General features: G+C 58.8%; 1 protein-coding gene across 1 annotated transcript in view; it reads right to left on the reverse strand.

The window, feature by feature from the left end:
* TTC28 (tetratricopeptide repeat domain 28) overlaps positions 1–13,477 on the reverse strand; it is a 509,780-nt gene that overhangs the window by 32,881 nt on the left and 463,422 nt on the right. Inside the window, exon 13 of the mRNA XM_031948792.1 lies at positions 1,484–1,624. Coding sequence (XP_031804652.1) covers positions 1,484–1,624 — 141 coding nt within the window. The remainder of the gene's footprint in view (positions 1–1,483; positions 1,625–13,477) is intronic.

Raw genomic sequence — 13,477 nt, forward strand, 5'->3', positions numbered from 1 at the left:
ATAAACACTCCAACAAGCAGGAGCGGCGTCCGCCGGACCACGGCCGGGGGGCGGGGGCGGCCCACGGGGACCTGAGCTCCAGGACCTGACGCAGCAGCGGGCAGGAGGAGGGCAGCACATCACAGGCACCCGGGCACCGGGCGTGGGCTCTCCCCGTTCCTCTGTTTGTGCCCAAGCAAATGTGAACTCTGCAGGACACACCAATGATCCCCTAAGAAAGCGCCATTGGGAAGGAGGCTCATTTTCAAAAAGAGTGTTTTTGCGGAACCGTGTTGGCTGAAGAGTCTCCCCCATCCCCACTTCCTGTTCACAAGCGGCAGCGCCAGGCCAGGGAGGACCACCCTGAGCTCTGAATACAGACACACCCCCTCCTTCAGTGCTCCCTCAGCCGTCACCTCCTAAGCAACATCTTTCTTGATTTCCTCAGTTGTTCTTTCCTTCTGTCTTGATCTCTGTTTCTTTTTCTGTCTCTGTCTCTCCTTGTCTCTCTCTCTCTTTCTCTGTCTCTCTGTCTCTCTTTTTCTGTCTCTGTGTCTCTCTCTGCCTTTGTCTCTGTGTCTCTCTCTTGTCCCACCTCAGATTGTCTCTTGTTACCTTGTGGACCGTACCCCTCTCACCAGCAAAATGCCTGCTTCTGGAGGGTAGGGACCACTGGATCCCCAGTGCCCCCCACAGTGGAGCTGGCACATGGCGGCCATATGTTGTACTGCCCTAATGGGGCACTGGCTAAGGCCGGGGTAGGAGAGGAAGCCACAGGAGCCGGACTGTCGGGGATTTCCCGCCCTGCCCCCTGAGTTCCGAGGTTCAGCTGGGACCCCCTGACCCCTGGGTTCCTTCCCGGCCGTCTCACGTATGGGAGGGGAGACCTCGGCAGCCAAACAAGGAGAAGCCAGGAAACCCAAGGGGGAGTTCGCCCCTCGGCCTCCCCCAGGCCTCATCTCTGTTCCCGATTTCCGGGATCAGCATCCCTTCCTTCATACCTGGGCCAACCCAAACCCCTTCCTTTGTGGCAGGGCCCCGCCTCTCTCCGAGGGACTGTCAAGATGTGGCTGCCAGTCAGTTGCTAGGCAACCAGTGACAGGAGCCGGCTGCCTCCCAGGATCCGAGCTTCTCAGTGGGAGTCCTCACCCACCTGCCCCTACCGGAGAAACCCCGGGGAAACTGAGCAGGGGGCGCCATCCTGGGGGCTCCAGGGGAGGGGATGGGCGCAGCCAGGGTCCCTGCCATATGTCTGCTGCTGACTTCCCCCCACAATGCCGATCCCCCCTCTTCTGGACACCTCAACCCCAGGGAGGGGGTCCATGCTGCAGCCTTCAGGAGTGGATATCAGAGCCCCCTCTTGTTCCTGAATACAATTGGGGATCGTGGGGGAAGCAGCTCATGGCTCCTCTGCACCAAAGAGGGCCGTCACCTGGTCTGGCTGCTCCCCACTCTGGAGGCCGCCCCGTCCCCGTTCCCTGGCCCGGCCCGAGCCCCCACTCACCGGTTGAAGAGGTGATTCCGGCTGACCATCCTCAGGAAGCCGGTGGGGTCAGTGACGGAGGCGAGCTTGCTGCTCATCTCCTCAAACTGCTGGTCCATGATGTCTCCGGCCTCGCTCTCCGTCTCGCTGCTGGCACAGGGTCTGCAGGGAAGGCAGCCAGAAGGAAGGACGTCATGGAAGGGAGCCGGAGGCCACGGCCAGCCCCCCGGGAGCCTCCTGGGCCCAGCTTCCGCGCTGTCCCGCCCTTCTCTGTGCTCTCGGATGGAGAATGGGAGGCCCCTTCCCAGTGCCCCAGACAGCCCAGGGAGAAGCGGCCCGAACCCCGTGCTGAACAAGGCCCAGAGCCAGGCGCCCTTGATGAGTCTGTACTGGCCGGGGCTTGGAGCTCACTGTGACTGGGGACAAGAGTGGAGGGAAGTTTTGCACCCCTGAGATCTGACCCCAAAGTCCAACCCTGCCCAGGTCCCAGAGCGACAGAAGGGCAGAAAGGCGAGCCCGCTTCAGCCCCAGGCCTCGGGGCCTCGGCACCCTCGGAGCCTCAGAGCCCTCGGAGAGCAGCTCTCCACAGACACAAAAACACAAAGTCTCCAGGGGACCATGGCTTCCCAGCCCTGGCCCCAGCCAAGCTCCAAGCTTCCCTCAAGCCTTCTCTTCCCCTGCCCTGACTCCCAGGCCCCCAGGTTCACCGAGGGAGTCCCGAGTCTGAGACTGCTGGGAGTCAGCTCCCTGCCATGAAGGGCCCTGACACCGGGACTCGGAGGGAGCCCACTCTCCAGGCCAGCGGCCAGGAGGAAAGGCAGCGTGAAGGGGTGCAGAGAACCCTTCTCTGTGGGTACCTAGCAGCTGGGCTAGGTCTTAGGCGGGCAGGTCAGAGGCCATCTCCCCTGGGAAATGGATCAGTTTAGGAAGCCTTCCTAACTCCCGCAGTCACCGGGCAGAGAATAGAAACATGAGCAAAAAAATAAAAAGTCTCACGAAGCCTGGCCCCAGGGAAGGGGCCCTTGCAGGATCAGCCCAGGCAGTGAGAAATTAGGCCGAAATCCCCATGAGCCCTCCAGCGGGACTTGGAGGCAGCCAGTGGGCTGGCTGTCCCCTACCTCCGAGCCCCCTCCCTTGGGCCATCCAGAAGCTCTGGCCGCGAGCTTGGCCTCCTGGCAGCTGTCCTGCCCACTGAGGGCCCCCTGTTGGCTGCCGGGCCCCGGCGCTCAGGTGCGTTATGCAGGAAAACGTTGGGGGAAGGCCGAGGTGCTGGGGACCCTGGGGTTTGTCAGGGGCTGACTTTCACCTGGAAGGCCTTCCCACAAATGGGGGCGAATCCCACCGATCTAGGGGAGCGGGTGCTGAACCTTCACAAGACTTAATCTGGGGCCTCCTGGGGAATGACTCCGCCAGACGGTGTGGGGTTCCCAGAAGCCCCCGGCCAGACAAGGCTCAGTCATTTGGGGTCTGGGCGGGCTCAGGTGGGAGCTGCTGCTTCCCAGGCCGGCCCAGAGGCCTCCTGTCCTGCCGAGAGGTTTCCAAGCAGGGAAATGGCCACTTGGACAAATGGGGCCTTCAGCACGGGCCTTCCTTCTGGCCTTGGGGCCGTCTCCCCGGGGGTGCCCCACATTTACCATCTGTAGCCCCAGCACCCAGGCAAGCGGCTCCCTGACCGTCCTGCGCCCTAGCCGGCCATTCACCTGCCCCGAGGCTGCCCTACGTCCCTGAGCCTCTAACTTAGGGAAAGTGCGTCCTTTGGGCCCTAGAGTTGGTACCCTTGGTCACAGTTGGGTCAGCTGCCTGCCACAAGGGGAAGCCGCTCGGCCCCTCGTGGGGGCTTCAACAGCTCAGAGCAGCTCTTTGGCTCAGGGATGGGCCGTCTTCCACAGGCTGCCGGCGGCTCAGCTCTGACAAATTTTTGCTTGTCACTCAGCAAGATATGAAGGGGAGAAGAACGAGCTGGGGCTCGCTCTCTCCTCCATCACCTTCCCCAGCTGCCTTCACACCCGCTTCTAACTCCTAATGGGATTACTTCCTGTTTCCTGACACTCCAGCACTAAACCCAAAGGGAAAAATGGTGAGGTGATGATGGAAGGGATATTTGCAGCAGTCTCTGAGAGCTTCTCGGGATGGGCAGACGGGGGTGCCAGCTGAGTCTGGGCAGAGGGGGGGGCAGCCCTGGCCAGACACGTCAGAGGGGTCAGTGGTCCAGGTCAGACGCCTGCCCTTTGGGGTCCTTTGGAGCAGAACTCGGCATCCCTCTGCTAGCTACACGTCTCCTTCTGCACCTAGGATTCCCAGCTCCGACCTGTGCCAGGGGGTGGCCATGGGCACCGTCACCCAGCCCCCAGCTCTGACACAGCTTGGGGCAGAGGGAAGCCCCAGCACATTACACAGGTTGGTTTTGGAGTCAAAAGAAAAGCCCCATGGGCCAAGCCCAGAGTTAGGGCTGAGTCCAGAGGAGCTACAGTTGGTAGCGGATGCCCTCCACAGTGATGTCATTGGGCCCACCCAGGAGGCGGGCCCACTCAGTGATCCACAAGTAGGCCCTGAACCAGTGGGAAGGCAGCCCCTGCTAGGTTATCCACAAGCAGCCCCTGAACCATACTCCGGGGGAGTCCCCGCCACGGCTTCCTATTTCCCTGCCACAGAACGTGGCCCACAAAGGAAGGCCTGGGCTCCCGTCCTCTCCTGGCACTAATTCTCACCGTCCCTTTGGTTCTTTTGTTGAAACTGATTTGGAGTCAAGGACTTTACTCCAAAGGACAAAGTGGCTCGTTAGGGAGGCACCCACAGATCCCCACAAGGGCTAAATCCTGCAGGATGGCGGCCGGAGATGCAGAGGAAGCCTTTGAAGGCCGCGTGTCTGAGCCCGTGGAAGGCTTTCTGCGCTAAAGCACTGTCTCCACAACAGAATATTCTGTGTGAGGAGCGCGGGAAGCTCACGGCCCAGTTCAGGCGTCCGAGAAGGATGCGACCACCCCCCTACCCACCTGGCGTTCCAGAGCGCCAGCACAACTATGAAGAGAGCCAGAAATCAAGGGAACATTAGTGGAGAGCTGGGCCTCTGCCCGCCGTGATGCTGGCGCTCCCTCTGACCCCACTCACACCTGGATCTTCCCTCTGCATTTCCGTTCCCCCGGCCCCCTCTCCACTGTCCTTCTGTCCTGATGGAGGCCTGGCTGCTGGGAGATGAACCCTTAGTGAGTATGGACCACGGGCCGGGGGCCCTCAGAGCAAGCACAGCAACACGACAGGGCCCGCCTGCCCCCAGCTGAGTAGCGTGGCCCCCCCATATCCCAGCGGGCCGGCGATTCCAGAAAATGTATCTTCACAGAAAGACAAAATGGAGAGAAGGGAGAGCTCCTCAGGCACTTCCTCGCAGCATGTGCCCCATCAGGTGTGATCAGTTCAAGGCCCGAACAGTGAGACGGGCCTGGAGCAATGGGCTTTCCTTCTCTGAGAGGGGTGGCTGAGGCTTCCGGCAGCCCAAATGGAAGGGAGGAGGAGCCAAGAGGAAGGGATTGAAGGCCCCCCTCTGCTCTGGAAAGTGGCCGCTGAAGAGCTGCGAGGAGCCGGAGACGCCGGTGCCGGGAAGGGGAGAGCCCCAAAGCCAGGGCGGCAGCAGGGCTCAGCCCCCATCCCCAGTTCTCCTTCCTGGGGGCAGAAATCTGCGGCCCTGGCCGGGGTTTACGTGGCTTTGGTCAGACCCAGCTCTCAGGCCTGGGACGTGTCCCCTCATGGTGGGTGACGACTGCCCCGGCTCCTCTGGGCCACGTGATTTGGGAGGAGGTTCCGCCCTCTATAATAGGGCTGACAGCCAGGATCTTCCACGGCACTGCAGGGGGTCTGCGCAATCTGAGCTTCTCACCGGCCCTGTGCGAAAACAGGCTCAGAGGAATGGGGCAGCTACTGGCCAGAGCCAGGAAGGACCCGGGCAGCGTCGGAACCCAGGCCTCCCCAAGTCCAAGCGCAGACGGAAGCTCTCCCAGGGCCAGCCCTGCGAGAGGGGCCGTTTTTCCACCCCCAGCACCCGGGTAGGAGCCACCCCAATGATTTCCTGACTTTCTTCACCCAGAACTTTGGATAATAAGACTGTGGAAACGGGGTCCAGAGAGAAGCACTTGGGCAGACCCAAGCAGGAGCCAGATTTGGAACCTGAAGGAACCCTGATTTGGGGAGGCCTTCAGATAGCCCACAAGTGTGGGGGCCGATGGCACTGGGGAGACCCTCAGCCCACAAGTGTGGAGGCCGATGGCACGGGGAGGCCTTCAGATAGCTGGGGGCTGATGGCACTGGGGAGGCCTTGAGATAGCCCACAAGCGTGGAGGCCGATGGCACTGGGGAGACCCTCAGCCCACAAGTGTGGAGGCCAATGGCACGGGGAGGCCTTCAGATAGCCCACAAGCATGGAGGCCGATGGCACTGGGAGGCCTTCAGATAGCCTATGAGTGTGGATGCCAGGGGCACTGGGAAGACCCCACCGAGACCATTCCCATGAATATTCTGCATGTATTTTGACTGAGGGATTCCCCCCCCCCCCAATTTAGGTGGTTGCAAGCAGTGATGGGGGAGTAAGAACAGCTTTTAATGATTCATCCCCAAATCCTGATGGAGCCCCCGCTCCACGTCTGGCACTGCACTAGGTACTGCAAATATAAACACAGAGGGATGTGGGCTCTGCCCTCAAATGATGCCAGAAGAGAAAAGGCGACAAAGGGAAAAAAAAAAAAAAACACCTTTAGCAGAAGAGATGAGATTTGTAGTTCTGAGAGCAGCCGCCTGAGCTGCTTAAGAAGCAGTCCTGGGCAGGGCTGAGCCGGCCAGCTTTCGAGCCCGGTTTCCCGGGTGTCAGAAAGGTCTCCTCTCGCCATCTTAAGTATTGAAGTTCTTATATTCTTAAAATCCAAATACCCCCGAGAAGAGCCTCGCTTTAAGCCGTATCTGTCCTGTGTATCTCAGAGCGCCCGAGGTTACCGACTCACGTCTGTGGCGGCTTTTGATGGCGGAGGAAAGGCTGAAGATGAGCTTTGTCGGCTGCACTCCGGTGACTGGTGATGGAAAGTCTCCTGTTTGGAACTCTTGAATTTCTTTCATTTTCCCAGAGCCTCGAGATCTAAATCTCTTTGACGCGGCCCAGAAGTTATTATCGTTTCTTTTCACTAACTCGGTTCTTTGTCATCCACGGGCCCGTCTCTTTGGAAAAGCTGCTATTTTTATGTAATGGGATTTCATCCTTTGCTTCTGTGTATTATACTAGGAAATTTCCCCCCATATCATCTCCATACCTCTAATCCATATTTTTATCTACCAGCTGTTATTTATAGAACCTCCCTTCTGTGAGTCTGAAGTCAAATGACTGTATTTACTCTCCCTGCCAGGAGTCTACACACACACAGGAGCCATCATCAATAAGCTCTAAGCCGGGCTTCAGTTTTCAATCCTGTTCAAAAATACAAATCTTCAAAGGGTCCTTCTCACCGAGTTCCATTTTCCCGGGGCCTTTCAACCACAACCCCGGTCGACGATCTTAATTCACCAGCGCGAGGCTCCCGTAGCGGAGGACCGACACCCCACTCCCCTCTGGCCCCGGCTCCCTCCTTTCCGGGATTTATCTCCATTAATAAACATCTAGACGATGAAAACGAGTCCCGAGCCGCAGCAGAGAGCCATCTTGGCGGGCTCGCGAGGTGGACGGAGGAGCCTTTATCGGACAAGAGTTGGGCCATCTCCGAGTCCCACCTGGGGGATTAGTCCACAGCATCGTTCGGGGTTCAGAACGGAAGGAAATTAAAAGCGCTTTATCTAGCCAGAGGAACGGCTGGCTGTATTTGAAGATAAAGTTTGAGGTGACCAGGTAGCGCAATGCAAATGCTGCCTTCCAGCCTGAGTAACTCACCTAGAATTTCAGCACAAAGCTGGGGGGGGGAAGGAAGAAGAGGGGGGAGGGTACATCAAAAAAGGAAGGGGAATCTGGTCCCTAAAGAGGTTAATTGGGAATAGAGTTTTCTGGGAGGGTGCTGTAGCTCAGGGGACAGAGCCTCGGGCTTGGAGACAGGAAGGCCTGAGCTCAAATCCTGCCTCAGACACTAATTAGCTGAGTGGTCCTGGATGAATAATTTTACCCTATTTGCCTCAGTTTTTTTTGGGGGGAAAAATGGCAGACTACTCCATACCTTTGCTACAACAAAACAAAACAAAACAAAAAAAAAAAAAAAAAAAACAACTCAAAAATGAGGTTGCAACGAGTTGGACATGGCTGGACAACAAGAGTTTTCCTGCAGGTTTTGCTCATGGGGCTGCTCATTCTCCCTCTGTTCCTCCCACCTGGAATGTGCAACTGCCTCCCTTGTCCTCCTCCTCTTCCTCTTCCTCCTCCTCCCCCACCTTCATCTCCCAAATCTTCGCCAACCTGGTTGGGATTCCATTTCCCCAAGAAACCCTCCTCGGCCAGTCCCAGGCACTCTGCCTCCCCTTAACTCCATCAGCTTTATTCTGCACTACCTGGGCCCTCCGATCCTCCCTCCACCCACAGCCCCAGGAAGGTCTTGGGCCCAGGGGGCACTGGGAGTGACTGGCAAGCCAATGCCAGGAGACGCTTCAGACCCTCCGCCCCAGGCCCAAGGACACTTTTTGAGACGCTTCCCCTCCTTTCTCGGGCCGCATGGAGAGCCTCTTCAGGGGCCCTTCAGGGGGACACTTTCTCCTCGTGCCCCAGTCAGGGGTTTTTTCCATAATGACAGGCAGAGTCTCCCGCCGAATCCTGCTGGCTCAGGTGACACAGGAAGGTCGGGTCAGGTGGAAATTCAGCCTCGTGGCTCCTTGCTGTGACTCAGCCCCCTGAGCTCGCCTGGCTTTTGCCTCAGATGTCCAGGACAAGGGCCAACAGTCATTTTAAAACCTTCCTTGTCCAAATGTCCCAGGAAGCCAAGAAAGCTGGGCCAGAGAATGAATGGCTTTTTCTTGGGAAGGATCTTTCCAAATGGCACAAGTGTTTAAGACCCAGAAAAGGGGCCCCAGGGGGACAGACCCAGCACAGACCGTCCCTTTTTCCAGGCTGGGGACGGTTCTGAACTGATCCCTGCCTCCTTTTAAATTTAGGAGGGGGCAGGGACCCGGCTTGTGATGAAGGAAGCAGCTTCTCTCTCTGGCGACAAGATAAATCTGTCATTTTGTCCTTGTGAGCGAGGAAGGCCTCCAGCCTCTTGTTTTATTGATGCTTGGGACCCGATAATCAATGTCACAACTGGAGAGTGGGGAGAGACACGAGGGGATGTGATCCAGAGAGGCGGGAGGGGGGCGGGGAGGCCCCGTGCCTCTTCCCCTGTGGCCTCTGGACTTTGGGGGGCCATCTCTGGGAGAACGTGTCCCCTCGGATGCAGGGGGGCCCCCTAAGGAGCAGTTGAAGGAACCGGGAAGGTTTGGCTTCAAGAAGAGAAAATTTAGGGAGAAACTGGAGGATCCATATGGGTCCTGGGCTAGTGAGTGGGGCTGGCCTCAGACCCCCGGGGCCCAGATCCCTGAAGCTCTCTGGATTTTGTGCTGTGGGACACTGACTCCTTACCCGCCTCGTCCCCAGGTCCGCATCTGCACCCTCCAGATGTGCTCCAGCATCATCACACGGACATCTGGGTTATAGAGAGCGCCCCAAAGAGGCTGGTGCTCACCCCCCAATGTCGCTACCATAGGAAGCAAAGGTGGGGAGGAGAGGCGAGGACGGCCGCAGGGTCAAGGGAAGCAGCTCAGGCTGAGGCCAGGATGGAGGCTGCAAAGGTGGGGTCAAAGAGGAGGCTCAGAAAATGGACAGGGCCACTCTGGGGGGGGGTCGGTGGGAGGGGACAGGGCCACTTATAGGGTGGGAGGGGACAGGACCACCTACAGGGGGGCTGGGAGCCCGATAGCTAACAACAGAGGGCAGCAGAGTTGCCTGATTCTCATTTCCTCTTTTTTCTTCTCTTGGGGTCCTGCCTTTGGGGTGGGGAAGGAGAGAACTCGAGAACCAGCCCGAAGCCTCTGGGGGAGCAGAGGGTCACCCTTGGTGACCTCCGGGCACTGGGCCCAGGCCGACCCTCCACCCGGACAGGGCAGACTGTGGAGGGCACGCTGAGTGCCTGTGACACCAGGGAAGGCCGCTGTCTTGGCTGCCCCAGAAGGAGACAGAGGAGGGCCGGGGGGCTCACCCACAGTGTCTGGGCAGGTCATAGGTCCTGTAGGTCCTATAGAATCGATCCCTAAAGAGTGGGGCAGTGAGGGGGAGGGGGAAGCACGGCACCTCAGGGGTCGCTCAGGCAGATTGAGCCCCCTCCCCTTTTCAGTGGGCCCTGGGCAGCGGCAGATCAGGGGGTGCTCCCGGCATTTTCTACTTCTGGTTAAAGCAAAGCCTCTGATGCTCGAAATTTGAGGCATTTTACAGAAAAGACAGAGGTGGGAAGGATGACAATCCAGGTGGGTGAGCTTTACACTGACAGTGGGGATCATGGACCCCCATGAAGGGGGCAGAAGGGACAAAGGGGGCAGAAAGGACAGAGGGAGCAGAAGAGGCAGATGGGGTAGAGGGGGCAGAGATGGGCATGAAAGGAACAGAAAGGATTCCTTCCTTCCTTCCTTCCTTCCTTCCTTCCTTCCTTCCTTCCTTCCTTCCTTCCTTCCCTCCTTCCTTCCTCCCTCCCCCCCTCCCTCCCTACCTCTCTTCCTTCCTTCCTTTTCTCTGCCTTTGTCTCCCCGCCCCCCCCCTTTTTCTTTCCTATTAATCTTGCTTTTTGAAAGGCCTGAGCTGTGGCTGCCTTGTCTTTGATTTTAAAACACCAGAGCTTTGAGAATCTCCTACAAAGTGGCTGCTGCTGGAAAAAGGCCGGGAATAATCACGGTTCTTCCCCACCATGGACCCGGGTCTAGTGCCCCCCCCCCTGCCAAGCTCAGTTTCTCCCTTGGTGGGACGAGGGTCACCGGGCTGCTTTGCCGGCTCGGGGCGTCTTCCTCACATAGCTCTCTCATCACTCTTGGGGATAACGGCTGTTTGCCCAATGGGACTGAACTGCAGGGGCTGATGGGAGAGCAGAGGCACCAGAACCTGCACCCTGCGATCACGGCTTAGAGACTGGCGGTGCACGAGCGAGGACTGAGGTCCTGCCCAGCTACGGCGGACGGGGCACGTAACGTCGGTGGGCCTTGTTTTCCTCAACTGTAAAATGGGGGAGGAACGTTCAGGGATTCACAGGATTCAGAGTCGAACGTCGCCAAGAGGCCATCAAGATGAAGAAACTGAGGTCAGAGAAGGGGAAAGACAAGGCTCTGGGGGCCAGAGCAAGAAAGGCCCCACGTCTCATCTGGTTCTCCCCAGGACGGGCACAGGAACGCGGGGCAACCCCAGCGAGCCTGCACCCACCGTTACACCGTTACAGCTGCTGTGGCTGTTGTTGGGATCTTAAGTATCCTACACATTTACAAATGTTATCCTTGGAAGGAAAGCATCTGCCAAGAGGCCATGACAGAAGAAAAAGGTCCAAAAACCCCGCTAGAGGTTTTTTTTTTTTTTGTTTGTTTTGCTGAGACAATTGGGGTTAAGTGGCTTGCCCAGGGTCACACAGCTGGGACGTTAGGAAGTATTAAGTGTTAGATTTGAACTCAGGTCCTCCTGACTTCAGGGCTGGTGCTCTAATCACCGTACCACTCCTGCTACAGTTTTTAGTGTTCTTTCTCTCCCCAGTTTGACATCTATTTACTGTTTATATATTTGTGATAAGTCAGTCACTTAATAGAAAAAATATTTGTTTTACACACACACACTTATTGAGTCCTCCTTTCCTTCCTCTCCCTCTCCCCCTTTCCTTCTTTCCCCTCCCCCCCCCCCCCCCCCCCACACCTCATCTCACTGGCTCCTGGGAGACAGTCTGTCTCGTTGAATTGTGGGCCGGGGCTGCTGCAGTCGGCCCTGACATATTTCCCAGCAGGCTGTGCTGCTGCTTCTCCCCATTTGTCCCTCTCACCTGAAGTTCAGAAGGCCCCCATAAATTACGTCCCATCGCCCGGCGTCCCTGAAACCTTCTCCCTGGAGCTTCCCAAACAGCGGCCGCTATTACTGCCGCCCCCATCCTGCTCTCCCCCCTGCCTTCCCCCTTTCTGGCTTTCTCCTCCGGGGCAGGCGGGAGCACAGGAAGGAGGACTAGGATCACTTCCTAAAGTGAATGGATTGGAGCCCTCATGTGACTTATTCCATATAAAGAGGCCCCCCTCAGGACTTCCCCCCACTGGGGACCTGGCATCCCCACAGGCTCTTTGTCTCCCTCTCACCCCCTTCCCCCTTTCTGGGCAGGGAGGTCCCGCTCCTGGGCTGCCCCCAAAGGGATGCTCCCGGCTCCTGGGGCTCAAAAGGCAGCTTTCTCCAGCGGGGAGCACAGAGGGGATGACGCTGGCCCGGAGGGGATGAGGGTTTGAGCCTGCACTGGGCCGGCGCATTCAGAGCACCCGCTTGTGGCCCCACTGGCTAGGATGACAAAAGCCTGAGCCCGACACACAGTAGGCGCTTGGTAACCACATGTCACCTGGGCCGCTGCTGCTTCCCTGTGGTTTTTCAGATGCTAAGACTCCCGGGTCTGGCCTCTGCCCCGTCTTTCCGGGGAGCCCTCCCTGGACTTGAGCTCCGTCCAGAACGGGCTGAGGACGGTTGGGCTTTGTCTGCCCCCCCCCCAAGGTCTCCCCGCTTGCTCCAGCCTCCAGCAGCCACGTCCCCAGCGCTGCCATCAGAGTGGATGAAGCTCCCACGGGTCACGCTCCTCTCCCAGGGAGCTGCTGACCCAGAGCTTGGGTGCCTCCTCTGGCACCAAGTGAGGCGCTTTTGTCCTGGGCCCTGGATGCAGTGGGGACAGGTGGGGGCTGTGCCAGCCCCCCGGGGTCAAAGCCGGTGTCGGGGCTTTCCCCGTGCATTAGCTCCCTTGGGGTGGAGGAGGGCCGGACATGGATACGGAGCTCCCTGTTATTAGCTTGGGGGGGGGGGGGTCGGCTCGATGTGAGGATTCCACATGAGGGTCGGGGTTTTCGAGGAATCTCGCCCTGTGCTTCCTGGCGCCCAGGATATGGCAGCAGGTTTCTAACGGGCACTTTGGCCTCTGGTCTCTTGGCTCCAGGCCTCGTGCAGGCCCTGGACCAGTCCCCTCAAGCCCCGCTTTCCCCCGGGGCCTCCCCTTCTCAGACACTGGCAATGGCTCCTACTTCCCAGGGCCGCGCTCTGCTCCAGCTCCAAAGGACTGTCCCAGAGCCCTCGAGGTTGGAGTGCCTAGGACTCGGCGTGGGGGCACTGGCTCGTTCCCTGGGGGGCAGGGGGCTCTCTCCCCCTTTCCTTTCAACTTCTTCCTCCGGAGCCTCCTCCTCGGTCTTTCCTCTTCACCCTGTTCCTAGTGTTGCCCTCATGGAAACCCGGCTTCCTCCAGGAGGCCGCGACTGAGTGCTCCCTGCAGCACGAGCTCATCCTCCCTGGCTCCCCAACAGGAGCCAGTAAAGGTGGGGTCCCGGCTCCTTCGTGGGCGCCTTCCCTGTGCCTCAAGCACCCCGGGATCTCCATGCGGATGACAGAGCCGAGGGCCTTCTCTCCCAGGCCCGGGTTAAGCACCGCGGCCCAGACGGCTCCCCCAGAGCTCCTACAGAACAAGACTCCCAGGAGAACTCCCAATCCCACCTTGGACATGCCGGTACCCAGGCTGTCCCTTCTTTCCTTGCCCCTTCCATCCCCTCTTCCCTCTCCATCCTCTCTGCCCCCTCTGTCCCCTCCCCTCCTCCCCCCCCAGCCCCTCGGCTCACCCTGCCTCCAAACCCACAGCTCTGCATTACACCAAGCGGCTTTTCAGCCCCAGCCTGGACCCACCTCTCTGGACCTTAGTTCTTATGAACCCCTGCCCGTGGGCCCCCAGCCCCCAAGGCCCCCCGCCCATTGGCCCCCTCGGCCCCCACCCTTTGGCCCTCTCCATTCCTCACTCACCGGACTCTCTCTCTCATCCCCAGGCCTTTGCCCTGACCACCCCC

The sequence above is a fragment of the Sarcophilus harrisii genome, chromosome 1 (genome assembly GCF_902635505.1).
Source record: "Sarcophilus harrisii chromosome 1, mSarHar1.11, whole genome shotgun sequence".
NCBI classification, from domain to species: Eukaryota; Metazoa; Chordata; class Mammalia; order Dasyuromorphia; family Dasyuridae; genus Sarcophilus; species Sarcophilus harrisii.